A 27398-nucleotide genomic window follows, 5' to 3' on the forward strand; every position below is an offset into this window, starting at 1 on the left:
GTTAAACTTCCTCTCTCAGCCACACAGGAAGCTGAGCCGGCTTGGGGCCCAGCAAACACAGGCCCCCAGGACCCCTGGGGAGAGGGCCCCGCTGGGCTGGCCCTGCAGGGACCATGGAATCCAGAGCTGAGTAAGAGTCTCCCCATCCCTCATTCTCTGGTACAAGATTCCCAGGCCAGGCCTGAGCCGGCGCAGAGGGGAGCTGGGGCTGGAGCAGGCCAGGGAGGTGCAGTGACCTGGAGGGGCAGGTGGCTGGAATCAGATACTCTGCGGGCCTCCGCTATGACCTCCACTCTGGGACGGGCCACTCTCGGTCCCCTCCTGTCTCTCTCTCTATATTCAGCTCCTGTGATTATGTCTGTAGCTCTGTGGATGCATGTACCCCTCTGAGCTTTGTCCTTGGTATGTCTGAGTGATGGCTTCAGGGGGGTCCCACGGGGGGCGATCAGGGCAGAGGGGAGGCTGGGTGTTCGTATGAGTGGGTGATCGTGTGTGACTTGTGTCAGCATGAGGGTGAAGTGCTGGGGTGCCCCATGGCAGAGACTGTGTGCAACTGGGCAGGACAGTGTGTCTGTAGCTGATCTCCCTCCAGATCTCCTGTCTCTCTCCTTGAGCCCAAGGCTGCATCTTCTGCTTGATATGGGGGCAGAGGAGGAAAGCAGAGATTGCAGGGCTTACAGTAAGTACCTAGGTATCCTGCCCTCCTTCCTCTGATGAGACATGTGGGATCAGCCACCAGGGTTCTATGGGGTCTCTCACACAGAAACACACAGACAGCCCACAAGGATCCCACGCAGTTACCCAGCGACATTCATAGCTGTACAGGAAAATATAGACGTCATTCACTTGCTCGGGCACACACACTCACATCTATACAAGAAAATACAGATGTCGTGGCTAGATGCAGTGGTTCATGCCTGTAATCCCAGCACTTTGGGAGGTCAAGGTGGGCAGATCGCCTGCGGTCAGGAGTTCGAGACCAGCCTGGCCAACATGGTGAAACCCTGTCTCTACTAAAAATACAAAAATTAGCTGGGCATAATGGTAGGCACCTGTAATCCCAGCTACAGGGAGGCTGAGGCAGGAGAATCGCTTGAACCTCCTGGGTGGGGCGGAGGTTGCAGTGAGCCAAGATTGTGCCACTGCACCCCAGTCTGGGTGACAAGAGCAAAACTCCATCTCAAAAAAATTAGAAAATTAGATAGATAGATAGATAGATAGATAGATAGATAGATAGATGTCATTCACTTAGCTTTAGACTGCACAGGCTGTCCTTTATATCCATGCAGTCCCACCCCACAGATATAGGGGACAGTCTCGTCTTTTCAGGCAGACAGCAGACAGGATCACACACACACTCACTGCCTGCTCACACAAGCCACGCACTCAGCCACACACAATCACACACAGCCACACGCACACAGCCACACTTTCTCACTCCATCCCGTACTTGTGTGCACCATTAACACTGCTACACACACAGCCTCACACAACCACACACTCACAGCCACAGAGCCCCAGAGTCATGCACATGCCGATGCACCTTGTGGCACAGGCACACACAACCACGCTTGTGTGCAAAGCGGCAGACACAACCACACATGCCTAGAAGCAAGTCTCTGGATCCCTTCTGCATCCCACAGAGGGGGCTCCCCTGCCGTGTTTGATTGGTTCTTCGAAGCGGCCTGCCCCGCCTCCCTGCAGGAGGGTGAGTTGGGAGCCTGGGAGTGAGGGAGTGGGAGGGGAGGGTGGGCCTGGGTCACTGAACTTAGAGGCCTGCTCTCTTCTACAGATCCCCCCATCCTGCGGCAGTTCCCTCCAGACTTCAGGGACCAGGTATTCAAGGTGGCTCCTTGCTCCCCCAGGGCCAGGGCCGGTCCCCCAGGGGGAGGGGACTCTGTTTCTTGGACCTGGAGCCTAGGGAGGCGGTGCCCAACCTCAGTGGCCAAGCAGTCTGCACTTTTCTTCATCTCCAGGAAGCTATGCAGATGGTGCCTAAATTCTGCTTCCCTTTTGATGTGGAAAGGTACGGAAGGGCGGGGAGATCCAAGGACTCAGGGACTCAGATCTCTCAGGGGCCCCAAGGACTCAACACCTAGAGACTTAGACATCTGGAAACCCATACACTAGAGGACCCTGAGACTCAAAGACTCAGGTGCTCAGGAGCCCTGAGAACTAGGGACCTATATGCATTAGCATCCAGGGATTCAGACACTCAGGGACCCAGAGATCCAGGTACTCAGGAACCCAGGGACCCAGGGACTCAAGAACCTAGGAACCCAGGGACCCAGGAGCTCAGGGACTCAGGGACCCAGGGACCCAGGAGCTCAGGGACTCAGGAATCTAGGGACTCAGGGCCTTGGGAACCCAGGGACTCAGGGGCTCAGGAACCCAGGGACCCAGGGACTCAGGAACACAGAGATTTACTCAGGAATCCAGGGACTCAGGGGCTCAGGGACATAGAGATTTAGGGACTCAGGAATCCAGGGACTCAGGGGCTCAGGGACCCAGGGACCCAGGGACTCAGAGACATAGAGATTCAGGGACTCAGGAATGCAAGGACTCAGGGACTCAGGGACCCAGGGACTCAGGGACACACAGATTCAGGGACTCAGGAACCCAGGGACCCAGAGACTCAGGGACTCGGGGACTCAAGGATTCAGGGACTCGGGGACTCAGGGATTAAGGGATCCAAGGACTCAGGAACCCAAAGACTCAGAAACTCAGGGACCCAGGGACTCAGGAACCCAGGGACCCAGGGACCCAGGGACTCAGGGACCCAAGGACCCAGGGACCCAGGGACCCAGGGACCCAGGGACCCAGGGACTCAGGGACCCAGGGACCCAGGGACCCAAGGATCCAGGGACCCAGAGATCCAGAAACCCAGAGATCCAGGGACTCAGGAACCCAGGGACCTAGGGACTCAAGGACCCAGGGACTCAGGGACCCAGAGATCCAGGGACCAAGAAGATCCAGGGACGCAGAGATCCAGGGACCTAGGGACCCAGAGATCTAGGGACCCAGAGATTCAGGGACCCAGGGATTCTAAGACCCAGGGACCCAGGCTTGCAGGATTAGAGACCCATACACTCAGGATCCCAGGAACTTTGTGGGGGAGGGGGGACATCCTCAGACAGCTGGGATGTCCAGGTCTCTCTAACAGCCCTTCCCACTCCAGGGAGCCCCCCAGCCCAGTCGTGCAGCATTTCACCTTCGCCCTCACAGACCTTGCCGGCAACCGCAGATTTGGTTTCTGCCGCCTGCGGGCGGGTACCCAGAGCTGTCTCTGCATCCTCAGGTGCGGGATATGGGGGTTGGATGCGGGGGGGATGGGAAAGGCCGAGGCCTAGGGACACTTCGTGGAACGTGTCTCCTCTCTCCACAGCCACTTGCCCTGGTTCGAGGTGTTTTACAAGCTACTGAACACGGTGGGAGACCTCCTAGCCCAGGACCAGGTGAGACCAGCCCCTCTCTCACTCCTGTGGGAGCCCCAGCCCCCCCCCCAACCTCCCAACCCCTCCCTTTCAGATCTCCCAGGCCTGGCAGGGCACACTGTGTCACACCTGCAGTCCCAGCATTTTGGGAGGCTGAGGTGGGAGAATCGCTTGAGCCCAGGAGTTTGAGACCAGCTGGGCAACATAGTGAGAACCCTGCCTCTACAAAATCTTTTATTTTTTTTATTTTTTTTATTTTTTGGTTTGTTTTTTGAGACGGAGTCTCGCTCTGTCACCCAGGCTGGAGTGCAGTGGCGCGATCTCGGCTCACTGCAAGCTCCGCCTCCTGGGTTTACGCCATTCTCCTGCCTCAGCCTCCTGAGTAGCTGGGACTACAGGCGCCCGCCACCGCGCCCGGCTAATTTTTTGTATTTTTAGTAGAGACGGGGTTTCACCGTGGTCTCGATCTCCTGACCTTGTGATCCGCCCGCCTCGGCCTCCCAAAGTGCTGGGATTACAGGCGTGAGCCACCGCGCCCGGCCTACAAAATCTTTTAAAAAATTGGCCGAGTTCGGTGGCTCACACCTGTAATCCCAGCACTTTGGGAGGAAGAGGTGAGCAGATAACCTGAGGTCAGGAGTTCGAGACCGGCCTAACCAAGATGGTAAAACCCTGTCTCTACTAAAAATACCAAAAAAAAAAATTAGCCGGGTGTGGTGGCACATGCCCGTAATCCCAGCTGCTCGTAGACTGAGGCAGGAGAATCGCTTGAACCCGGGGGGCAGAAGTTGCAGTGAGCCGAGATCACGCCATTGCACTCCAGCTTGGGCAACAAGAGCGAAACTCCATCTCAAAAAAAAAAAAAAAAAGAAAAAGAAAAATTAGCCAGACGTGGTGGCGCACACCTGTGGTCCCAGCTACTCAGGAGAGCAAGGTGGGAGGATCGCCTGAGCCCAGGAGTTTGAAGCTATGGTGAGCTATGATCACAGCACTGCACTCCAGCCTGGGACACAGAGCATGACCCTGGCCCACCAGCCGAGCTAATTTTTTTTTTTTTTTTTTTGTACTTTTAATAGAGACGTGGTTTCACCATGTTGGCCAGGCTGGTCATGGGCTCCTGGCCTCAGGTGATCTACACACCTCAGCCTCCCAAAGGGTTGGGATTACAGGCGTGAGCCACCACGCCCAGCCTACAAGAAAACATTTAAATTAAAAAATTTTAAAAGCCGGAAGCGGTGGCTCACGCCTGTAATTGTAGCCCTTTGGGAGGCCGAAGCAGGAGGATCCCTTGAGCCCAGGAGTTCAAGACCAGCCTGGGGCCGGGCGCGGTGGCTCAAGCCTGTAATCCCAGCACTTTGGGAGGCCGAGACGGGCGGATCACGAGGTCAGGAGTTCGAGACCATCCTGGCTAACACGTGAAACCCCGTCTCTACTAAAAAATACAAAAAAAAAAAAAACTAGCCGGGCGAGGTGGCGGGCGCCTGTAGTCCCGGCTACTCGGGAGGCTGAGGCAGGAGAATGGCGTAAAAACCCGGGAGGCAGAGCTTGCAGTGAGCTGAGATCCGGCCACTGCACTCCAGCCTGGGCGACACAGCGAGACTCCGTCTCAAAAAAAAAAAAAAAAAAAAAAAAAAAAAAAAAAAAAAAAAAAAAAAAGACCAGCCTGGGCTGGTCTCTATTAGACCTTGTCTCTATTATTATTATTATTATTATTATTAAATTTCTTTTATTTATTTATTTATTTATTTATTTTTTTTTTTTTTGAGACGGAGTCTCGCTCTGTCACCCAGGCTGGAGTGCAGTGGCCGGATCTCAGCTCACTGCAAGCTCCGCCTCCCGGGTTCACGCCATTCTCCTGCCTCAGCCTCCGGAGTAGCTGGGACTACAGGCGCCCGCCACCTCGCCCGGCTAGTTTTTTTATATTTTTTAGTAGAGACGGGGTTTCACCGGGTTAGCCAGGATGGTTAAATTTCTTTTAAAGAAATTAAAAAAAAAAACCTCCCAGGCCTGACCTGAGCCCTTGGCTCCTGCCAGACCACTCAAGCTTACTCAGAGCCCTCGGAATCCCCAATCCCCACATCTGGCTCAGCCACCCCCGCCCCTCCACGTCCCACCCAGGTCTCCGAGGCAGAGGAACTTCTTCAAAATCTGTTTCAGCAGTCCCTGTCTGGGCCCCAGGCCTCAGTGGGGCTGGAGCTGGTGAGTAGCTCCCATTCCCTGGGCGCCGGACCTTAGGTGGATGGGAAGGCTGCGCCCCAGCCCTGATGACCACAGAATCGTGCCTCTTTCCCAGGGCAGCGGAGTGACCGTCTCCAGCGGGCAGGGTATCCTGCCCCCTATCCCGGGAACTAGCAAGCCGGTGAGCGGGGCTCCGGGACCCTAGAAGGTCGGGGGTCCAGGTGAGGCCAGCCTCCTGACTGACTGATCCCCCTGCCAATACCCCCACCAGCTGTCCTGCTTCGTGGCCCCGGACTCCGGCCGCCTGCCCTCCATCCCTGAGAACGTGAGTGGGGACCCGGGAGGGGTCTCTGGGGATGGGAACAGGTCCCGAAACCCGGACCGGGGATGCAAGATCCAGGGGCCAGTCCACGCCCAGCGCACCTCTCTGATCCTCAGAGGAACCTAACGGAGCTGGTGGTGGCCGTGACTGACGAGAACATCGTGGCGCTGTTCGCGGCGCTCCTGGCGGAGAGAAGAGTCCTGCTCACCGCCAGCAAACTCAGCACAGTGAGGCGGGGCCCGCCGGGCCGGGGTGGGAGCAGGGTCTGGCTCCGCCCCTGGGGGCGGGACAACGAGGGCTGATTCCTGGCTCTAACCCAACTGCGCGAGACCTGAGGGCGAAGCCCTGGCCCCGCCCCTTCGACGGTCTCGGAGAGTTGAATTCTGGCCCCGCCCTCGTGGGAGGGGGCTGCTTTCAGCTCCTCTTTTTTGGGAGTACTGCGCTCAGGCTCCACCTACTATGGGCCACAACAGGTCTGGCTCCACCCCTCCGGACCCTCAGGTACACTGAGAACTAGGGACCTATACACATGGGGACCCAGGGACCCAGGGACTCAGGGACTCAGAGATCCAGGGACCCAGGGACCCGAATACCCAGGGACCTAGGAACACAGGGACTCAGATAACAACTAGAGACCCATACTGCCAGGGACCCCGAGACCCAGGGTCAAAGGCAGAGGCGGAGACTGGCTCCACCCCTAGGGGTGGGGCCGAATGATTGCATTCCAGCTCCACCTCTTCGGGTGGGGTTAGGTCGTGGCTCCACCCCTAGGGGCGGGACAAGGGCGGGCTACATCATAGCTCCACCTATTTCGGGGTGGAGTGCGTGGAGGCTCAGTCCTTGCACCACCTGTGTGCGGGAAGACTCAGGGCTGTTGCCTATTAACTGCGCCTCTTAGAGAGAGGGATCAGGACGGGATGAGTCCTGGCTTCACCTGCTTAAAGCACTGTTAAGTGGCCAAATTCCTGGTCTCCACATGATTTCTAAAGGGGTTCGAGTTGTCACTCATTACCCAGCAGTGGATGGGAAGGGGGAACAGGAGACTGGGGACGTGGGAAATGCAGCTGGAAGAGACCCCCGCGCTAGAGGGTCCAGGCCATGACTTCACGCCCCGCCATCGCCCCCCAGCTGACCTCGTGCGTCCACGCGTCCTGCGCGCTCCTGTACCCCATGCGCTGGGAGCACGTGCTGATCCCCACGCTGCCCCCACACCTGCTGGACTACTGCTGGTGAGCGAGGGAAGCTGGGAGGGGCCGGGCCTGGGGGCAGGCCCTGGAGGCGGTGCCTGCATGACCCCGTCCCCTTGGTCCGCAGCGCGCCCATGCCCTACCTCATTGGAGTGCACGCCAGTCTCGCCGAGGTGAGCGCGTATCCACCCAGACGGCGGGGATGTGAGGGTTCCCCCTCCCTCTACATCCCCAGATGCCCTCCTCTGCCAAGGACTCTCGGACTCTGAGCCGCCGGCCCCGCTTTTCCGCAGAGAGTACGAGAAAAAGCTCTGGAGGACGTCGTGGTGCTGAACGTCGACGCCAATACTTTGGAGACAACATTTAACGATGTGCAGGCGCTGCCTCCAGACGTGGTCAGTGTCGCCCCTCCCACCTTCCTGCCCCGGGAGGCGAGGGCCCCACACCTGCCCACTCAGGGCCACTCCCTTGTGCTTCAGGTGTCCCTGCTGAGGCTCCGACTCAGGAAGGTCGCCCTGGCCCCCGGGGAAGGGGTGTCCCGTCTCTTCCTCAAAGCCCAGGCCCTGCTCTTCGGAGGGTACCGCGATGCACTCGTCTGCAGCCCGGTGAGCAGCGGGGCCGTTGCGGGAGAGATCTCGTGGGTTCCTGAATGAATCGTAATATAATGATAGGTACGGTAGATGGCCGGACGCAGTGGCTCACGCCTGTAATCCCAACACTTTGGGAGGCTGAGATGGGAGAATTGCTTGAGCCCAGAAGTTCAAGACCAGCCTGAGCAACACAGTGAGACCCCCCATCTGTTGTTTGTTTGTTTGTTTGTTTTTGAGACGGAGTTTCACTCCGTCGCCCAGGCTGGAGTGCAGTGGCATGATCTCGGCTCATTGCAACCTCCACCTCTGGGGTTCAAGCGATTCTCCCGCCTCAGACTCCCCAATAACTGGGACTACAGGTGCGCACCACCACGCCCAGCTAATTTTTGTAATTTTAGTAAAAACGGAGTTTCTCCATGTCTGCCCACATCGGGCTCCCAAAGTTCTGGAATTACAGGTGTGAACCACCATGCCCGGCCACCATCTCTATTTTTTTAATTAAAAAAATAATGAGGCCGGGCGCAGTGGCTCACGCCTGTAATCCCAACACTTTGGGAGGCCGAGATGGGAGAATTGCTTGAGCCCAGAAGTTCAAGACCAGCCTGAGCAACACAGTGAGACCCCCCCATCTGTTGTTTGTTTGTTTGTTTGTTTGTTTTTGAGACGGAGTTTCACTCTGTCGCCCAGGCTGGAGTGCAGTGGCATGATCTCGGCTCATTGCAACCTCCACCTCTGGGGTTCAAGCGATTCTCCCGCCTCAGACTCCCCAATAACTGGGACTACAGGTGCGCACCACCACGCCCAGCTAATTTTTGTAATTTTAGTAAAAACGGAGTTTCTCCATGTCTACCCACATCGGGCTCCCAAAGTTCTGGAATTACAGGTGTGAACCACCGCGCCCAGCCACCATCTCTATTTTTTTAATTAAAAAAATAATGAGGCCGGGCGCAGTGGCTCAAGCCTGTAATCCCAGCACTTTGGGAGGCTGAGACGGGCGGATCACGAGGTCAGGAGATTGAGACCATCCTGGCTAACACGGTGAAACCCCGTCTCTACTAAAAAAAAAAAAAAAAATACAAAAAACTACCCGGGCGTGGTGGCAGGGGCCTGTAGTCCCAGATACTCGGGAGGCTGAGGCAGGAGAATGGCGTAAACCCGGGAGGGGGAGCTTGCAGTGAGCTGAGATCTGGCCACTGCACTCCAGCCTGGGCGACAGAGCGAGACTCCGTCTCAAAAAAAAAAAAAATAATAATAATAATAATGATAGGTAGCATTAATGGAGTGCTTACTTTGTGCCTCTGTTTGCCCCTCTGTAAAATGGGACCCCGATAGTACCACCCAAAAGGATATTAGAATCAGTGAATTAGCATCTTCCCAGCACTTTGAATCGTACCTGGCATACAGCAAGCACTCAATAAATGCTAGCTCCTACTGCTGCTATTATCTCATTTAATGCTCATGACATTTTGAGATGGATACTGCAATAGTCCCATTTTCCATATGAGGAAACCAAGGCTTTGGAGAAGTCCCACAGTGGGTGAATGTTGAAGCCAGGGCCTCGATCTCTGAAGTGCCCTCCCCTGTTTTGCACAACCAAGCTATAAAATCGCTGGGGCGGGGCGGGGGGTCCAGTATCACTTGAGCATCTGACGTTCTTGTCATCGCTGCATCCCAAATCTGCACACAGACCACCCACTTCCTCTGTCTCCACCCTGGCCGGGACCCTGTCGTTGTTTGCCTAAAATTAATGCACTGATCTCTCCCCTGGGACTCCTCCACAAGCAGCTGCCTTCTTTCTTTCTTTTCTTTTTTTTTTTTTTTTTTTTTTGAGACAGAGTCTCGCTCTGCCGCTGGGGCTGGAGTGCAGTGGCCGGATCTCAGCTCACTGCAAGCTCTGCCTCTCGGGTTTACGCCATTCTCCTGCCTCAGCCTCCCGAGTAGCTGGGACTACAGGCGCCCGCCACCTCGCCCAGCTAGTTTTTTGTATTTTTAGTAGAGACGGGGTTTCACTGTGTTAGCCAGGATGGTCTCGATCTCCTGACCTCGTGATCCGCCCGTCTCAGCCTCCCAAAGTGCTGGGATTACAGGCTTGAGCCACCGCGCCCGGCCTTTCTTTTCTTTTTGAGACAGAGTCTTGCTCTCTTGCCCAGGCTGGACTGCAGTGGCACAATCTCAGCTCACTGCAACCTCCGCCTCCCAGGTTCAAGCAATTCTCCTGCCTCAGCCTCCCGAATAGCTGAGATTACAGGCATGCGCCACCACGCTGGCTAATTTTTGTATTTTTAGTACAGATGGGGTTTCACCAAGTTAGCCAGGCTGGTCTCAAACTCCAGACCTCAGGTGACCCACCCACCTCGTCCTCCCAGAGTGCTGGAATTACAGGTGTGATCCACCGCGCCCGGCCCCCTGCAAGCAGCTTTCTGCTTTATCTCCCAGAGTCTGTCCTCCCCGCAGTGACCAGAGGTCACCTGTGAACACCTGAGTCAGATCATTTCCCTCCCCTGCCCACAGCCCTGCAGGTCTTCCACCTTACTCAAGATAAACACTTAAATCAGCCGGGTGGGTGACTCACCCTGTAATCCCTGCACTTTGAGAGGCCAAGGTGGGTGGATTGCTTGAGCCCAGGAGTTCGGACCAGTGTGGGAAACATAGTGAGACCCCGTCTCTACAAAAACTGCAAAAATTAGCCGGGCATAGTGGCGTGCACCTATAGTCCCAGCGACTTGAGAGGCTGAGGTGGGAGGATCGCTTGAGCTCAGGAGGTAGAGGTTGCAGTGAACCAAGATCACACCACTACACTCCAGCGTGGGTGACAGAGTGAGACCCTGACTCAAAAAAAGAAATGAAAAAAAAAAAAACAGGGCCAGGCACGGTGGCTCACACCTGTAATCCCAGCACTTTGGGAGGCTGAGGCGGGTGGATCACAAGGTCTAGAGATCGAGACCATCCTGGCCAACATGGTGAAACCCCATCTCGACTAAAAATACAAAAATTAGCTGGGAGTGGTGGCACGTGCCTGTAGTCCCAGCTACTCAGGAGGCTGAGGCAGGAGAATCGCTTGAACCCTGGAGGCGGAGGTTGCAGTGAGCTGAGATTGCGCCACTGCATCCCAGCCAGGCGAGAGAGTGAGACTCTGTCTCAAAAAACAAAACAAACAAACAAAACAACAACAACAAAACAGCTTAAGTCCTCCCTTCCATCCACGAGGCCCCACACAGGGTCAGACACACAGCAGGTGCCTAATCAATGTTTGCTACCTAAATATATAGTAGAATGAGGGAGGGCCAGGAACACCCCAGGGAGCTCAAAACTCCAACGCTTCTTCCAGGGCCAGCCAGTGACCTTCAGTGAGGAAGCCTTCTTGGCCCAGAAGCCTGGGGCACCTCTGCAGGCCTTCCACCGGCGGGCTGTGCACCTGCAGCTGTTCAAACAGGTATGCCAGAGCCCTGAGGGTCCAGCTGGGGCTGGAGGTGGACTGCTGAGACCCCGAGGGCTTGTCTGAACTGGCAGGGTTGAGGGCAGACTCCTGGGTCCCTGAGGGTATCGCTGTAGACAGTCCAGCAGGATCCCCTACTCCAGGGTTCCCAAGTGGGGAAGGACTGAACTCCTGGATTCCTAAAGATGGGAGCCCCGGCCGGGCACGGTGGCTCATGCCTGTAATCCCAGCACTTTGGGAGGCCAAGGCAGGCGGATCACAAGGTCAGGAGTTCGAGACCAGCCTGACCAACATGGTGAAACCCTGTCTCTACTAAAAATTAAAAAATTAGCTGGGCGTGATGGGGTGCGCCTGTAATTCCAGCTCAGGAGGCTGAGGCAGGAGAATCACATGAACCCGGGAGGCAGAGGTTGCAGTGAGCCAAGATCATGCCACTGCACTCCAGCCTGGATGACAGAGCGAGACTCTGTCTCAAATAAAACAAAACAAAACAAAAACATGGGAGCCCCCAACTCCTGGGTTCCTGGAGGACAACACCTACTCCTAGGTCCCTGAGAGAAATCAGGGTGGAACCAAATCCCAGGTCCCTAAGCAGGTATCTTTCTGGGACTGGGGTGGTGGCCCGAGCTGGACTCCAGAGGGGACAGGTCCTGACTGAAATCCCAGGATTTCCTGAGTCCTAGGGATATGGGGGGAGGGGTGGCAGGTGGGACTGGACTTCTAGGCCCCTGGGAGAAGGTAGCTTGGACCACAAGATCCCTAAAGATGGGGTCAACCTACTCTTGGCTCACTGAGAGCAGGTGGGTAGGTCTAGAGGAGGCAGAAATCAATTTCTGGGTCCCTGAAAGAGGCGGGGCTTGGTCCCTGGGGACAGGTCCTGACTTGGGGAGAGAGGAGAAGGTGGGATCTCTGGTTCCTAAAGTGGGCTCTGGTCTGGGGGCAGTGGCTCACGCCTATAATCTCAGCACTTTGGGAGCCCAGGGCAGGCAGATCACCTGAGGTCAGGAGTTCAAAACCAGCCTGGCCAACATGGGGAAACCATGTCTCTACAAACAATATAAAAGTTAGCTGGGCATGGTGGTGCACTCCTGTAATCCCAGTTACTTGGGAGGTTGAGGCAGGAGAATCACTTAAACCGGGGAGGCAGAGCTTGCAGTGAGCTGAGATCTTGCCACTGCACTCCAGCCTGGGTGACAGAGTGAGACTTCATCTCAAAAAAAAATAATAAAAAATAAAGTGGGCTCCAGTTTCCCAGGTGCTTGGGGGTGGGCAGGCTGGAGGCCAGAGATGGCTTCTACATCTTGATAGCAGGCAGGCTGCAAAGTGCTGGCATTCCGATGTGTCTCCTGCTGCTTCTGATTTACTGTCCCCCATCCCAGTTCATCGAAGCCCGACTGGAGAAGCTCAACAATGGGGAGGGCTTCTCAGATCAATTCGAGCAGGAGATCACCGGCTGCGGGGCCTCCTCAGGTGAGCCCTGAGTCCAGTCCCTGGGTCCCCCCCACCCACCAGCACCCCCAGCCTCAGCCAGACTTTGGTGACCACCACACTCTCTCCTTACCCCAGGGACCATTCGATCCTATCAGCTCTGGGCAGACAATCTAAAGGTAAGACCACCAAAACAATAGGCTTTGGCTTAGGCCTGTAAACCCAACACATTGGGAGGCGGAGACAGGATTGCTGAGACCAGAAGTTTGAGACCAGCCAGGACAACACGGCGAAACCCCATCTCTACTAAATTTAAAAAAAAAAAAAAAGGCCGGGCGCGGTGGCTCAAGCCTGTAATCCCAGCACTTTGGGAGGCCGAGACGGGCGGATCACGAGGTCAGGAGATCGAGACCATCCTGGCTAACATGGTGAAACCCCGTCTCTACTAAAAAATACAAAAAACTAGCCAGGCGAGGTGGCGGGCACCTGTAGTCCCAGCTACTCGGGAGGCTGAGGCAGGAGAATGGCGTGAACCCGGGAGGCGGAGCTTTCAGTGAGCTGAGATCCGGCCACTGCACTCCAGCCTGGGCGGCAGAGCGAGACTCCGTCTCAAAAAAAAAAAAAAAAAAAATTAACTAGGTGTGGCTGTAGTCCCAGCTACTCGGGAGGCTAAGGTGGAAGGATGGCTTGAGCCCCAGGAGGTGGAGGTTGTAGTGAGCCGAGATCGTGCCACTGCACTCCAGCCTGGGTGACAGAGCAAGACCCTGTCTCAAAAACCGCTTGTTGGCTGGGCGCAGTGGCTCGCGCCTGTAATCCCAGCACTTTGAGAGGCCGAGGCAGGCGAATTGCCTGAGGTCAGGAGTTTGAGGCTGAGACGGGCAGATCACAAGGTCAGGAGATCGAGACCATCCTGCCAACATAGTGAAATGCTATCTCTACTAAAATTACAAAAATTAGCCGGGCATGGTGGCAGGCGACTGTAGTCCCAGCTACTCGGGAAGCGGAGGCAGGAGAATCGCTTGAACCCGGGACGCGGAGGTTGCAGTGAGCCGAGATGGTGCCACTGCACTCCAGCCTGGGTGACAGAGTGAGACTGCATTTCAGCAAAAACGAACAAACAAAAAAAACCTCTGTTCTTTGAGACTCCATCTCAAGAAACAAAAACAAACAAACAAAAAACACTTAAGTGTGTCTCAATGGATTAATTTAATTCCACAACAGTCAGCAGGTAGGGTCATGACTACGATCGTGTTCATTTATAGAGGTGAAAAAATGGAGATTCAGAGAGGGAAAGGGGCTTGATCAGCATCACACAACCTGGGATGGGGAGGTGGGATCTGGCCCTAGCCCCTCCCCCTTGGTGTTTCCTCTCCTGCAGAAAGGCGGTGGTGCCCTCCTGCACTCAGTCAAGGCCAAGACCCAACCAGCAGTCAAGAACATGTACCGCTCGGTGAGGCTGAGCTGGACAGGCCACTCTCGCTGGGGTGATGAGGGGGAGGGGACAGAGGACACTTTGACCTCCCAAGGATGGAGTATTTTGACCCTGGCAGACACTTTAAACACAAATGATTTAATCAGAACTGAACCAGCAGTTAAACCCTTAACAGCTCTTCCCCCTTTTATTTTTTTATTTACTATACTCATTTTTGTTGGAATCCTACCCCCCACCCCCCTGTAAAATTGACAGCCAAGATTCACCGGCAAACATTCTTTGTCCTTGGATGCCACAATTCCAGGTTCTGCCTTTTTTCTCCCAAGCTCAGAAGTTTCCTGGGGCCAGTTCTTGCAGCTCAAAATTGTCCATGCGATTTTATTCTTCACAGTTTTGAGACAGGAACACCTTGCCCTGTTGCTTCGCCATTCCCCATTTTATTTGGGGATGCCTTCCTCCGGGAATACTAATTTTATATTAGTCAACAGGGTGAAAGTTTGCATTGACTTCTTAGGTGGTGTATGGCGGGTGGTGAACATATTTGAGACACGCAGATGGCAAAATAAAGCTATCTTAGGGGACAGAAGGCTGAGCTCTCAAATGCCCAGGATCCCACCACCCTCGGGTAATTCTCTCTCCACTTCTTTATAGGCCAAGAGTGGCTTGAAGGGGGTGCAGAGCCTTCTAATGTATAAGGTAAGACCAACAGCCGGGTGCAGTGGCTCACCCCTGTAATCCTGGCACTTTGGGAGGCCGAGGCAGGAGGACCGCTTGAGTCCAGGAGTTTGAGACCAGCTTGGGTAATATAGTGGGACCTTGTCTCTACAAAAAAAATTTTAAAATTAGCTGAGTATGGATTGCTTGAGTCCAGAAGGCGGAGGTTGCAGTAAGCTGAGATAGCACCACTGCACACCAGACTGGGTGACAGAGACCCTGTCTCAAAAAAAAAGAAGACCGTGGCTGGGCACGGTGGCTCACTCCTGTAACCCCAGCACTTTGGGAGGCCAAGGAGAGCCGATCACTTAAGGTCAGGAGTTTGAGACCAACCTGGCCAATATAGAGAAATCCTGTCTCTACTTAAAAAAATACAAAAATTAGCCAGCCGTGGTGGTGGGCACCTGTAATCCTAGCTACTTGGGAGGCTGAGGCACGAGTATTGCTGGAACCCAGGAGGTAGAGGGCAGTGAACCGGGATCGTGCCACTGCACTCCAGCCTGGGTGATAGAGGGAGACTCTGTCTCAAAAAAAAAAAAAAAGACGACGACGACTGGCTGGGCGCGGTGGCTCACGCCTGTAATCCCACCACTTTGGGAGGCCGAGGCAGGTGGATCACTTGAGATCAGCAGTTTGAGACCAGCCTGACCAACATGGTGAAACCCCATCTCTACTAAAAATACAGAATTAGCTGGGCATGGTGGCGTATGCCTGTAATTCCAGCTACTTGGGAAGCTGAGGCACGAGAATCGCTTGAACCCGGGAGGCAGAGGTTGCAGTGAGCCAAGATTGCACCATGCACTCCACCCTGGGCAACATGAGTGAAGCTTCATTTAAAAAAAAAAAAAAAAAAAAGACTAACTAAAGACCAATGGTAGGGGGTGATGGGGAGACTTCGTGGCAGAGGTTCCCAGTTCATGCATTCTCTTCCTAGGATGGGGACTCCATCCTGCAGAGGGGGGGCTCTCTGAGGGCCCCAGCCCTTACCAGCCGCTCAGACCGCCTGCAGCAACGCCTCCCAATCACTCGGCACTTTGGACAGGTGAGAGCGCCCCTTCCCGCCATGCACACACCTGGAATTATCACTGAATCCTCCACCCATCCCAGTCCCCATCCAGACATCTCACCTCCTTCTTCAGCTTCCCTAATATGTGGCACCCACTTCACACTCACCCTCCTTTAGCAAGCTTCAGCCCCCTGATTCTGCAGTCTCCTGAGGTCCTATCACCCCCACCCTTTGCAGAACCGGCCCCTTCGCCCCAGCAGGAGACGCCGGCTGGAAGAGGGACCTTCCGAGCCCCCAGGGGTGGGGTAAGGCTAAAAGGGAACAGCGGTGTTGAAAGTGGGAGGCCAGGACTGATGGGGAAGAGGGTCCCCAAACTCCAGAGCAGCCTGACCAGGGCTGGGGGGTCTCGGGCAAACATCTGAGGCTGCCCATCCTCACCCAGGACACCCCCTCTGAGTCCTGAGGATGAGGGGTGCCCGTGGGCAGAAGAAGCTCTGGACGGCAGCTTCTTAGGGTCTGGAGAAGAACTGGATTTGTTGAGCGAGATTCTGGACAGCCTTAGCGTGGGAGCCAAGAGTGCAGGCAGCCTGAGACCGAGCCAGAGTTTAGACTGCTGTCACAGAGGAGACCTGGACAGCTGCTTCAGCCTGGTGAGAGCCTCGCCCACTCCCCCAACCCCGCCCCAAGTCTTCCCCTAATGGTCCATCCAACTTGCCAGCCCCTCTGCCATCTAAAAGCCACAACTTCCCTATCCATCCCACCTAGCCTAACATACCAAGATGGCAACCAGACGATACGAAACTACCAGAGCCAGAGCCCCAGCCCCTGTCCCTGCCATCCCTGCAAAGCACCTCGTCTTTGGATGCCACCAGCTCTTCAAAGGACCCCAGGTCCCAGCTAATACCCTCAGAGTCCGACCAAGAAATCATCTCTCCATCCCAGTCCTCAACAGCTTCTGCAGACGCAAGCAGCCGAGGGGACCCCGAACCCTCTCCTCTCACAGAGCCCCTAATTCTTCATCTCGCCCCTTCCCACAAGGCAGCTGAAGATTCTAGAACCCAGGAAAACCCCGCTTCCTGGCTGTCCACTGCACCCACTGAGCCCAGCCCTCCAGAAAGCCCCCAAATTCTGGCCCCCACAAAGCCCAACTTTGATATAGCCTGGACGTCCCAGCCCCTTGATCCTTCCTCAGACCCCAGTTCTCTGGAGGACCCCAGAGCCCAGTCTCCCAAGGCCCTGCTAGCAGAGCACGCTCACCTCCAGCCACTCAAGGAACCAGGAGCCCCGAATTCCCCTGCTACACCCACCAGCAACTGGCAAAAGCTCCAGCCCAGCAGCCGGCCCAGAGTCGCTGATCTTAAGAAGTGCTTTGAGGGTTAAGAATCAGGGGTCCGGCCAGGCGCGGTGGCTCACGCCTGTAATCCCAGCACTTTGGGAGGCCGAGGCGGGCGGATCACAAGGTCAGGAGATCGAGACCACGGTGAAACCCCGTCTCTACTAAAAATACAAAAAATTAGCCGGGCGCGGTTGTGGGCGCCTGTAGTCCCAGCTACTCGGGAGGCTGAGGCAGGAGAATGGCGTGAACCCGGGAGGCGGAGCTTGCAGTGAGCCGAGATCGCGCCACTGCACTCCAGCCTGGGCGACAGAGCGAGACTCCGTCTCAAAAAAAAAAAAAAAAAAAAAAGAATCAGGGGTCCAGGAGAGACCCCAGTCCCTCAGTAAAGCCACAGGAGCCCAAAGCTGGTTTTTTCCTGGTGAATTTCTCTGGTGCCCTCATTCTGCTCAGAAATCCATCCCACCCACCTCTGTCCCTCCAAGGGCAGCCTCTCTAACTGAGTCGTAGCGGGGAATTCCAGGAAGCCTCCTGGTCCTCTAGAATCCCGGCAACCTTACAATTCCTCTCGGCATTCGTCACTTCCATCTCAGCTAATGCTCCCACCAGCTCAAACACACCAATAAAGCTTTTATTACATCTTACTTCTAATTTTATATACATATATAAAAGTGAATAGCCCCATCCTCTCCTGACCTCAGGGGCAGAGTCTTCAAGTACCTTCTTCCCTGCTATTCTTAAGCACTGGGTGGATCTGACTGCCCAGAGAGGGCACTGCCTTTCCCCAAGGTCATACAGCAATGAAGGGAGACAGATGCAGGAGAGGGGACCTAGATGGGCAGGCAGCCCCGCACCGTCTCCTTGGAGTCCTGAGGGGCCCGGGCCTCAGCTGCATGGGAGAACTGAAAGAAAGGAGAGGGGGCTGTGGAGCCTGCAGGACACACAGAGAAAAGTTGGTTCCGCAAGCAGGGAGGTGGGTCCCGAGCCCCAGCACCCTGAGCTGCAGGCACAGCCAAGCAGAGGCAACATGCTGCACAGAGCCCACCAGGTGGGTGCCCCCAGCCTCTCCCCACAAGTCCTCCTGAGCCATCAGAGGCTGGTGTCTCGGTGGCAGCTGCAGTGTACAAGCCAGCACCCCGCAGTCCTGGGCAGTGTTGGTGACTGCAGCAGGCCCCAGCGTTCAGATGAGCCGCTCTTCCGGCGGCAACTTGAGGTTGGGGGTCGGTGGCACACGGGCACCCACCTGCTCCTCGCTGCTGGGCCGGTAGGTGCCCTCCGTCTGCCGCTTCTCCCGAAGCTTCCACACCAACAGTGCCAGCCCCACAGCCAGGAGCAAGATGGCCAGGATGGAGAAGACCACAATGATAGCAGTGATGGCCTCCTGAGACTTCAGAGAGGGGACAGGGGTGAATCACCTGAGCCTGGGTAGCCTGTCCACCTCCACCTGAATTGCACCCCCCTCAACAACCCCCAACCCACAACACACACACATATCTGCCATTTTTGGTGATCTGATCCCCACACTGGGGCTTCCTGAATCCCTACCTACCTTATCTGGGGTGCTAAGGCTCCCCACCACCTGCCATGTCTGGGACACCCCTTGCAAGCACCTGCCATGTCTGGGACTTGGGCTTTTTTTTTTTTTTTTTGAGACAGAGTCTTGCTCTGTCGCCCAGGCTGGAGTGCAGTGTCACGATCTCAGCTCCCTGCAACCTCCGCCTCCTAGGCTCAAGTGATTATCCCTGCCTCAGCCTCCCGAGTAGCTGGGATTACACACGTGTGCCACCCTGCCTGGCTAATTTTTTGTATTTTTAGTAGAGATGGGGTTTCACCATGTTGGCCAGGCTGGTCTCAAACTCCTGACCTCATGATCTGCCTGCCTCAGCCCCCCAAGGTGCTAGGATTACATATGTGAGCCACCGCACCCAGCCAGGGCTCCTGCTTTCATCATGTCTACCAAGTCTGAGCTCCTTGCTTCCTCACCCACCTGAGAGGCATGTGGAGTTCCTGAGCCCCCACATCTGACAGCTACAGTGTTCCTGCCCACTCCCTCTAGGGTCTCCTAGTCTTCCTGGTCTAAGACTTCAGGTCTCTCCTACTTAGAGCTCTCCAAAGCCACCCTGACCTGCCACCTCTGGGGGAAGGGGGTGTCTAGTCCTCTCTACATGCTGTATGTGTGGCCCCTGGATAACATCCTTGCTGCCATCTTCCCACATATACCTCCAACTCACCAAGTTGCCATTGGAGCTGGAGCTGGTGGGTGAAGGCACAACAGTGCTACTGTCATATGCAGAAGAGGCCAATCCTGTGGAGGCTGAAGGCAGAGACTAAATCAGTCTCCATCTTTCTCTCCCATCCCCGCCATGGGCACCTGCTTTGGTCATTCCCCTTCGCCTCCTCCCAGCAAGTCCCAATTCAAACTCTGCCTTTCATTGGCACAGAGACAGTGGGCGCCTTGCAGGCAGGACCTGTCCCTCCGGTGTTTGCTCCTCCGGACACCCCCCCACCCAGCCCAGCAGAGCCCAGGAGGGTGTCCGGAAGTCCAACCCTCCCCCACTCACCACCCGGCCCTGGGCCCTTAAGGATCTGGGCGGGCCTAGCTTTTCCCTGGAGTGTGTGACTCACACCTCCCCCCAGGCTCCCAAAACAAATCTAAGACTGAACGGCTGGGGTCTACACCTTCAGCCAACCGGGTCGACCGGGCTCGGCAGGCCTCCTCCCAGCTCCCAGTTCACCCAAAACACCTGCACTATGCCAGGACTCAGGTACACAGCCCTTACCTCCCACCAAGTCCTACTTAGGAGCCCCCACTACAACACACAATTCCACCTGGCTCAGGAACTCCGGTCTCCTAGACCACCTCCCAGGGTCCAAGGAAGAAACTAGAAATCTTAATCTCCCTGAGCCCTAACCCTGTAGACCCCTCCCCAAGGTATTTCTTGCCCGCTTCCCAATTCTTGACCCTCTCTGTGCCCCAGATACCCAGCGCTTCTAAGCCACGTCCCCAGCAGAGATCCAGGAATCCGGACCCCTCCCCCCAGAGCTCTCAGCTGGTACCTACTTTGCCCCCAGACTCGGCCCCAGCGGGCCAGCACGAACGGCAGGCCCAGCACCAGGAGCAGCCCCAGCCCGGGGTTCGCCATGGGCTGGGTGGCGGGTTGGCAGCGCCGAGGAAGGGGCTTCTCGCGCGCGCCCCTCCTACCGCATCTCCGGCCAGGGGCACCTGCGACGGGGCACCTGGGGGCAGGAGAAGGAGAGAGGCCCGGGCATTGGGATCGGGGTCTGGACCCGGGCGCAGGCCCACAGGAGAAACAACTGGCGCCAGGGCACCCATGAGTCCCGCCCCGCCCCAGCCGCCAGAGGTCAGCGATTAAAGATTAACTCCTGGGAGCGCGTTCCTGGGCTGGGGAAAGGAAGGCGACGGGACGGGTAGGGTGGACGGGCGAGGGCGAAGGCCTAGCGGTGCGTCCTGCTTTCCTACCTGGCCCGGGCGTCTTTGACCTAGTTCAGGTTCCTGGTCCGTGCCCCTCCCTCGAACCCTCGGTCCGTCGGTCGGTCTTTGGGTCCGATCCCACCGGCTCCGCCCGCTCACGTGACCCGGAAAGTTTAGTCACTCACCTGGGAGGAGAGCGCACTTCCGGCTTGTGCACCTGAGCCTCGATAAGAGGGCGGAGCCAAGAGGGGGGCGGGGCCGCGCTGCGGGCGCACCTGTAACGGGACCCTCACACCTGCATTGCGAGCCATGTGTAGGAGTGCACAGGTGTGGAGACGCACGGGGTATGTATGTACCCGTGCACGAGGCACTCCTGCCTAGGGCAGACTTCGATGGGGAGCGCTCCATGAGAAAAAACACCCGCCCAGGCGCAATGGCTCACGCCTGTAATCCCAACACTTTGAGAGGCTGAGGCAAGAGGATCGCTTGATGCCAGGAGTCCGAGACCAGCCTGGGCAACACAGCGAGGCCTGATTCTCTACCAAAAAAAAAAAAAAAAAGAAGAAGAAGAAGAAGAAGAAAATAAGCCCGGGGCTCTGGCGTGATCCTGTAATCCCAGCGCTTTGAAAGACCAAAGCAAGAGAATCACTTGAGGCCAGGAGATCGAGATCCGCCTGGCCCACATAGGGAGCCCCATCTTTACAAAACAATAAGAAAATTAGCCGGATGTGATGGCACCCACCTGTAGTCCCAGCTACTTGGGAGGCTGAGGTGGGAGGATGGATTGAGCCCAGGAGTGGAGGTTACAGTGAGTGAGCTGTGATTGTACCACTGTACTCCAGCCTGGGTGACAAAGTCAGACCCTGTCTCTAAAAAAATTTTAAAAAGATAAAACACCTGTACGGTTAACACCTGTGTGGAATCAAACCTGTACAGGCATTCACATATAAGAACACATAGAAAACATCTGGCCAGGTGCGGCGGCTCATGCCTGTAATCCCAGCACTTTGGGACGTCTAGGCGGGAGGATCACCTAACGTCGGGAGTTCGAGACCAGATCAGCTTGGCCAACATGGTGAAACTCTTGGCTTTACTAAAAATACAAAAATTAGCTGAGTGTGGTGGCAGGCACCAGTAATCTCAGCTACTCGGGGGCTGAGGCAGGAGAATTGCTTGAACTCAGGAGACAAAGGTTGCAGTGAGCCGAGACTGGGCCATTGCAGTCCACCCTGGGTAACAAGAGTGAAATTCCATCCCATAAAAAGAAAAAAAAATCTGCATTGAATCACAGCTATATGAAATATAACCAAGGCTGGGCATGGTGGCCCATGCCTGTAATCCTAGCACTTTGGGAGGCCGAGGCAGGTGGATCACAAGGTCATGAGTTCAAGACCAGCCTGGCCAAGATGGTGAAATCCCTGTGTCTACTAAAACAAATACAAAAATTAGCTGGCGTAGTGGTGGGTGCCTGTAATCCTAGCTACTTGGGAGGCTGAGGCAGGAGAATCGCTTGAACCCTGGAGGCGGAGGTTGCAGTGAGCCGAGGTCATGCCACTGCACTCTAGCCTGGGTGACAGAGCAAGACTCTGTCAAAAAAAAAAGAGAGAAAAGAAAAGAAATATGACCAAATGGATACATACCACCAGGGTGGACAATATCTCCACAGAACACGCCTGCATTATCATCACAAACAGCTAAGGCACTCTGATGTGGAATAGACCTGTTTTAGGAACACATCTGCAGGCTCACCTATGAAATGTACAGCACTTGTATTGGGGAATTACTGGGGTGTCAGTGTCTTGTAAATACCTGTATGAGACATACCTGCATTTACGTAGACCTATATGGGACTTGGTTATATGGAAACATACCCAGATGAGTGTATACTTAACTGAAACACACCTATGGGGTGGGAGACTGTAGAATGCATTCATGGGTGGAGGGAAACCTGTTCAGAAACATACCTGTGAGGTAAGGGAAAGCACCTTGTAGGAGGAACACCTGTATGAGATTGAGCTCAAGTGAGGGGAAGAACTTGGAACTTCTGCATGGGGCACACTCACATTGACGCACATCTGTGGGTAAAACCATCAGGGCAGGGGCTCACATATACTGAGGCCTACCTGTCAAGGATGCATCTGTGAGAAAACACCTATTTGGGGGCACTTACACGGAAAAAAACCTCTGTATCACTCCATGCTGTATGGCACCTGCAAGGAACAACCGTGAATAAAAACCTCTGCTAGGGGCGTCTCTTAGAAGAGACTCATTTGTCTGGGGCACACCTGTTCCGGCACACCTGTCTAGGCAGAGGCTGGGAGTGAACCAAATGTGCCCTCACGGCTGTATCTTTGTTTTCTTTCTCTCTCTCTCTCTGTCTCTTTTCTTTTCTTCTTCTTTTTTTTTTTTTTTAATTATTTATTTATTTTTGGTAGAGATGGGTATCTTGCTATATTGCCCAGGCTGGTCTCGAACTCCTGACCCTAAACGATCCTCCCATCTCAGCCTCCCAAAGTGCTAGAATTAGAGGCCTAAGCCACTGAGCCTGGCCAATGCTGTATCTTTGGATAAACGATGATGATAATAACAAGACCCCCTCCTGAGGACCCTTGGGTGACGAGTGATGATTAAAGAATAATTAGGCCAGGCCGGGCCTGGTGACCCACGCCTGTAATCCCAGCACTTTGGGAGGCTGAAGCAGGAGGATCACCTGAGATCAGGAGTTCAAGACCAGCCTGGCCCCCATGGTGAAACCTCCATCTCTACTAAAAATACAAAACTCACGGCTGGGTGCGGTGGCTCATGTCTATAATCCCAGCACTTTGGGAGGCCGAGGCGGATGGATCACGAGGTGAACAGTTCGAGATCAGCCTGGCCAACATGGTGAAACCCTGTCTCCACTAAAAATAAAAAAAATTAGCTGGGGCTGGTGGCGGGCGCCTGTAATCCCAGCTACTCGGGAGGTTGAGGCAGGAGAATCGTTTGAACCCGGGAGGCGGAGGTTGCAGTGAGCCGAGGTCGCGACATTGCACTCCAGCCTAAGCAACAACAGAGAAACTCCGTTTCAAAAAAAAAAAAAAAAAAAGGATTAATTTCTTCTAGGGGATAGAGTGATGGTTAAGGATCCCAGATCTCTTTAAACCCCTACTTTGCCCCTTAGTGGGCATCAGGACTGGGGAGAATGAGTTAACCTCCGTTTCCTTATCTGCAAAGTGCGAACGCCAGTACCACCTACCTTATAGGGTTTCGGCAACGACGACGCGAGAGGTGAGTAAAAGCCCTGGCATGTGCAACGCACTGAATCAAAGTGAGCTTTTGTTATTATTCGCTGTCAAGTGGTCTGGGCTGCCTTCCCCCTAATGGTGAATAGAGAAACTGCGCCTGAAACTAGTAGTAGGGACATTCCGCAGGTGCAGCGAGTGCTACAGGCTGGGGCCCCGCCTCCAGCGCTCGAACACTGGGATCCTCAACCCCGCGCCCGGGACATTGAGCCACCCCCTCCCCATGCCGCGCAGCGTCTCAATGCGGCCGCGGCCTCTTTAAGATCGCCTGGCAGGTGGTTGGACTGCGGGCAGGCGGCAGCCGGGGGTCTGCGGAGAGGCCCCGCCCAGGTGGGAGAAGAGGCGGGGCGGGCGGGCTCAGCCCAGGCGGCGCTGACCAATAGGAAACCGACCTTGCAGCCGCGCCGCGTGTTGATTTTCTGTTTCCCGGTCGGAGTGGGACCGAGAAAGGAGGCGCGCGAGCGGGAGGAAAGGACAGTGGGAGCGCATAGCGCCTGGATCTTCTGTTTCTGCGGCCGAGAGGAGAAGGTGTCGGGCGTGGGCGGGCAGAGAGAGAGCGAGATGTTGCAGGGTTCTTGCGTGCGTCTGGCAGAAGCGAGAACTTGAGTTCCTGAAGATTAGTGGGTGTGGCGGGGAGGTCAAGTGGAAGGGGATTATGAAACCCAATCCCCGACAGCTCTCTACCTTGCCCCCTTGGGCAAAGGGGAAAAGGGTAAACTGAGGCACGCAGAGGCGGAACTCTGAGACCACTGAGCTCCCTAGCCCCTCTTCCCAGAAAGAACTCTTGTGTTCCCTCGGCTGTGCAATACCAGACCATCCCAGACATTCCCTCCCCACGCCCCCAGCTCCGCCCTCGGTCCCCTCCCCCCAATGCGGGTCGGGGGAGGAGACGCAAGTTCTGGCGCGGGCGGCGACGGCTAGCAGTCACCACCTCCCGCAAGTGCCAGAGCCCAGCGGGCTGCACGGAGGCTGCGGAGCCGGCGGCCGCGGGAGCTGACCCTGCGGGGTCCCGGGGGGGAGGGGGAGCCGAGAAGCCCCCGCTGAGGCCGCCGCTGCCGGGCCTCCCCTCCCCCCCGGGCGGGCGCCATGCGGGGGAGCCCGGGTGACGCGGAGCGGCGGCAGCGCTGGGGTCGCCTGTTCGAGGAGCTGGACAGTAACAAGGATGGCCGCGTGGACGTGCACGAGTTGCGCCAGGGGCTGGCCAGGCTGGGCGGGGGCAACCCAGACCCCGGCGCCCAACAGGTACCCCCACTCCCGGGGACCTCCTCCCCTCCCGGCCCCGCCCGCTCGCGGTCACCTAAGCCCCGGAATGGGGCGGCCGGAGCCACCAGGGACTACCTGTGGCTAGACTCCAGGGTCTGTGTCTCTATCTCCTTTCCCCTACCCACTCGTGTTTGGCCTAACGGACTCGCTCAAGACAGGGCTGCCGAGGCCCCAAGTCTGCAGTTCCGCGGCCAACACCCGATCCCCCTCCCTGGGAGCAGGGGGCGTCTGCCTGGGAAGAGATGGGGGCGCTTTCCTGCCCACTGCCCGGGACACACCCTCCTCCGGACTGCACAGCCCAAGACGTGCCCTGCTCCCACCTCCAGGAGACACACCCTCCATCCTCTGGGCACCTACTGCCCTGGCCTGCAGCTACCCCCCGTCCCTGTGTTTACATTCCCTGGCCTGCCCTTTCATGGGCTGTTCACGGGCCTGGCTCACTGTCCCGGGCTGCCCCAGCCAGGGACCCAATCCTATCTGCGGTCACCAGCAGCTGAAAATGCACCTATCACAAGGATTTGCCCCCCCGCCACCCCCACCTCCACCTTGCAGGCCCTTCCCACACCTGTAGCCCCAGATCGCCCTAAAACAACCACAGTGTCCCCGAGACCAGTCCAACCTCCCACTTCCCAACTGGGAAAAACCAAGGCCTCAGCCACTCCGCTTGGTTCTCTCCTACCCCACGTCACCCAGGGCTGCCTCCAAAGGGAACTCCTAGGACCCCCATGTGGACAGGGTTTTTTAAAGAGGCAGTTGGGTTCAACAGGAATGAGGTACCTAAAAAAAAAATAAAAACTAAAAACAAGAGACGGCTGGGAGGACAGGCTTTAGAGACGAGAACCCAAGATTACCATTTCCTGGTTCTGTGACCTTGAACTGGTGGCTTGACCTTGCAGAGCCTCAGTTTGCTCACCAGGAAAACTAGACCACTCACACCCACGGCACAGACCTGTGGTGGCTGTAGGGATCTGACTGAGAAGCTAGCCGACTGAGGGAGAAGTGGGGTGATACCTTCTGTCCCCTTCCTCAAGGCACTGGGGGCTCTGGGCTCCTAAGGCATAAGGTGACGTGCGTCCCCTCCAGATCAGGAGCAGGTTGCTGGAGTCACCTCTGTCCCCTTTTCCTCTGCCAGGGTATCTCCTCTGAGGGTGACGCTGACCCAGATGGCGGGCTTGACCTGGAGGAATTTTCCCGCTACCTCCAGGAGCGGGAACAGCGTCTGCTGCTCATGTTTCACAGTCTTGACCGGAACCAGGACGGTAAGGTGGGGCCGCCTGCCTGCAGGCCCCCAGGGATAGGGCTGTGGGGGCCCTAGACACATCAATGGGGCTAGAACTGGCAGCCTAGGAGGAGAGGGGGAGGGCCGCTTCTCCCCGATGACTCACAGGCTATTTCAGGAGCGCTCCTCACCCCCCAGCTAGGTGGTTCGAGGCCCAGCCAGCCCATCCCACCTCTTTTCCCTTCTGGGGCAGAACCCTGATAATTACCCTTAGGTTTTTCTTTTTTTTCTTTTTTTTTTTTTTTCTTTTTTTTTTGAGACGGAGTCTCGCTCTATGGCCCAGGCTGGAGTGCAGTGTCACAATCTCGGCTCACTACAAGCTCCGCCTCCCGGGTTCACGCCATTCTCCTGCCTCAGCCTCCCGAGTAGCTGGGACTACAGGCACCCGCCACCTCGCCCAGCTACTTTTTTGTATTTTTTAGTAGAGACAGGGTTTCACAGTGTTAGCCAGGATGGTCTCAATCTCCTGACCTCGTCATCCGCCCGTCTCGGCCTCCCAAAGTGCTGGGATTACAGGCGTGAGCCACCACGCCCGGCACCCTTAGGTTTTTCTACGGGGCAAAGATACCCTATGCTGTTCCTGGGTACCCCGTAGGACAGAGATCCCCTCATAGCAGCATCTGGGTTGCGGATATTGCCTCTCAATTCCCCATGGCATAGAGACCCCCAGTTACCCCTGGATTCCTTCATTCATTCACAGAACAGAGAAGCCGCCCCAGTATTTCCCGGTTCCACCTCTCTGACCCCAGTGAGTCAGGGATCCCCCCAGAGCCCTGCTGCAAACCTCGTCCTGGGTTTCTGGAACCCCTGATCTTGCTAGACCACCTCCATTCCAAGCTGTTCTGATCCTTGGTTCTGGGGCTCCCCAGGTGTCCTCACACGCACATCCTTCCCCACCTCCGGCCCCCTCCCCAGGTCACATTGACGTCTCTGAGATCCAACAGAGTTTCCGAGCTCTGGGCATTTCCATCACGCTGGAGCAGGCGGAGAAAATTCTGCACAGGTGAGTCACTGGGGGTCTGGAATCCAAAGTAACTCAGGACGCAGTGACCCCTTGGCCATCTCTGTCTTCTGGGCTCCAG

At 56.0% G+C, this 27398-nt stretch overlaps 4 protein-coding genes across 15 annotated transcripts in view; 2 read left to right on the forward strand and 2 right to left on the reverse strand.

The window, feature by feature from the left end:
• Window positions 1-17702, forward strand: DENND1C (DENN domain containing 1C). Of its 2 annotated transcripts, none has more exons than XM_050770195.1 (23): window positions 1-130; window positions 1644-1708; window positions 1793-1836; window positions 1977-2026; window positions 3179-3298; window positions 3386-3455; window positions 5553-5633; window positions 5728-5793; window positions 5884-5937; window positions 6051-6161; window positions 7063-7163; window positions 7249-7294; window positions 7415-7516; window positions 7601-7726; window positions 11040-11144; window positions 12527-12617; window positions 12714-12754; window positions 13954-14025; window positions 14659-14703; window positions 15656-15763; window positions 15965-16032; window positions 16170-16377; window positions 16493-17702. In XM_050770195.1, the coding sequence occupies exons 1-23, from the start codon at window positions 114-116 to the stop codon at window positions 17105-17107; spliced, it is 2406 nt and encodes an 801-aa protein (XP_050626152.1). In that variant the 5' UTR covers window positions 1-113; the 3' UTR covers window positions 17108-17702. The 2 variants fall into 2 exon arrangements, with proteins under 2 accessions (XP_050626152.1, XP_050626153.1); XM_050770196.1 differs by lacking the exon at window positions 1-130 and adding an exon at window positions 163-679.
• Window positions 1-27398, reverse strand: part of TRIP10 (thyroid hormone receptor interactor 10) — a 550254-nt gene that overhangs the window by 254609 nt on the left and 268247 nt on the right. The window lies entirely within an intron of this gene.
• On the reverse strand, window positions 17695-26188 carry CRB3 (crumbs cell polarity complex component 3). 6 transcript variants are annotated; one of them, XM_050770908.1, is made up of 9 exons: window positions 26049-26188; window positions 24167-24384; window positions 23729-23849; window positions 22664-22703; window positions 22458-22568; window positions 20122-22079; window positions 19292-19365; window positions 18304-18447; window positions 17695-17962 (listed from the first exon to the last, which is right to left on the reverse strand). In XM_050770908.1, the coding sequence occupies exons 6-9, from the start codon at window positions 20201-20203 to the stop codon at window positions 17891-17893; spliced, it is 372 nt and encodes a 123-aa protein (XP_050626865.1). In that variant the 5' UTR covers window positions 20204-22079; window positions 22458-22568; window positions 22664-22703; window positions 23729-23849; window positions 24167-24384; window positions 26049-26188; the 3' UTR covers window positions 17695-17890. The 6 variants fall into 6 exon arrangements, with proteins under 6 accessions (XP_050626865.1, XP_050626861.1, XP_050626862.1 ...); XM_050770904.1 differs by having other exon boundaries at window positions 20122-20297; window positions 20542-22568; XM_050770905.1 differs by having other exon boundaries at window positions 20122-22568.
• The window catches only part of SLC25A23 (solute carrier family 25 member 23), a 25355-nt gene continuing 22682 nt past the window's right edge, over window positions 24726-27398 (forward strand). For 5 of the 6 annotated variants that reach the window (XM_050770503.1, XM_050770504.1, XM_050770506.1 and 2 more), the window contains exons 1-3: window positions 24726-25016; window positions 26170-26296; window positions 27232-27319. In XM_050770503.1, the coding sequence (XP_050626460.1) occupies window positions 24861-25016; window positions 26170-26296; window positions 27232-27319 (371 nt within the window). In that variant the 5' untranslated portion in view covers window positions 24726-24860. The remainder of the gene's footprint in view (window positions 25017-26169; window positions 26297-27231; window positions 27320-27398) is intronic. The other variant, XM_050770502.1, reaches the window with a different exon arrangement.

Source organism: Macaca thibetana, chromosome 19 (assembly GCF_024542745.1).
Source record: "Macaca thibetana thibetana isolate TM-01 chromosome 19, ASM2454274v1, whole genome shotgun sequence".
Taxonomy (NCBI): Eukaryota; Metazoa; Chordata; class Mammalia; order Primates; family Cercopithecidae; genus Macaca; species Macaca thibetana.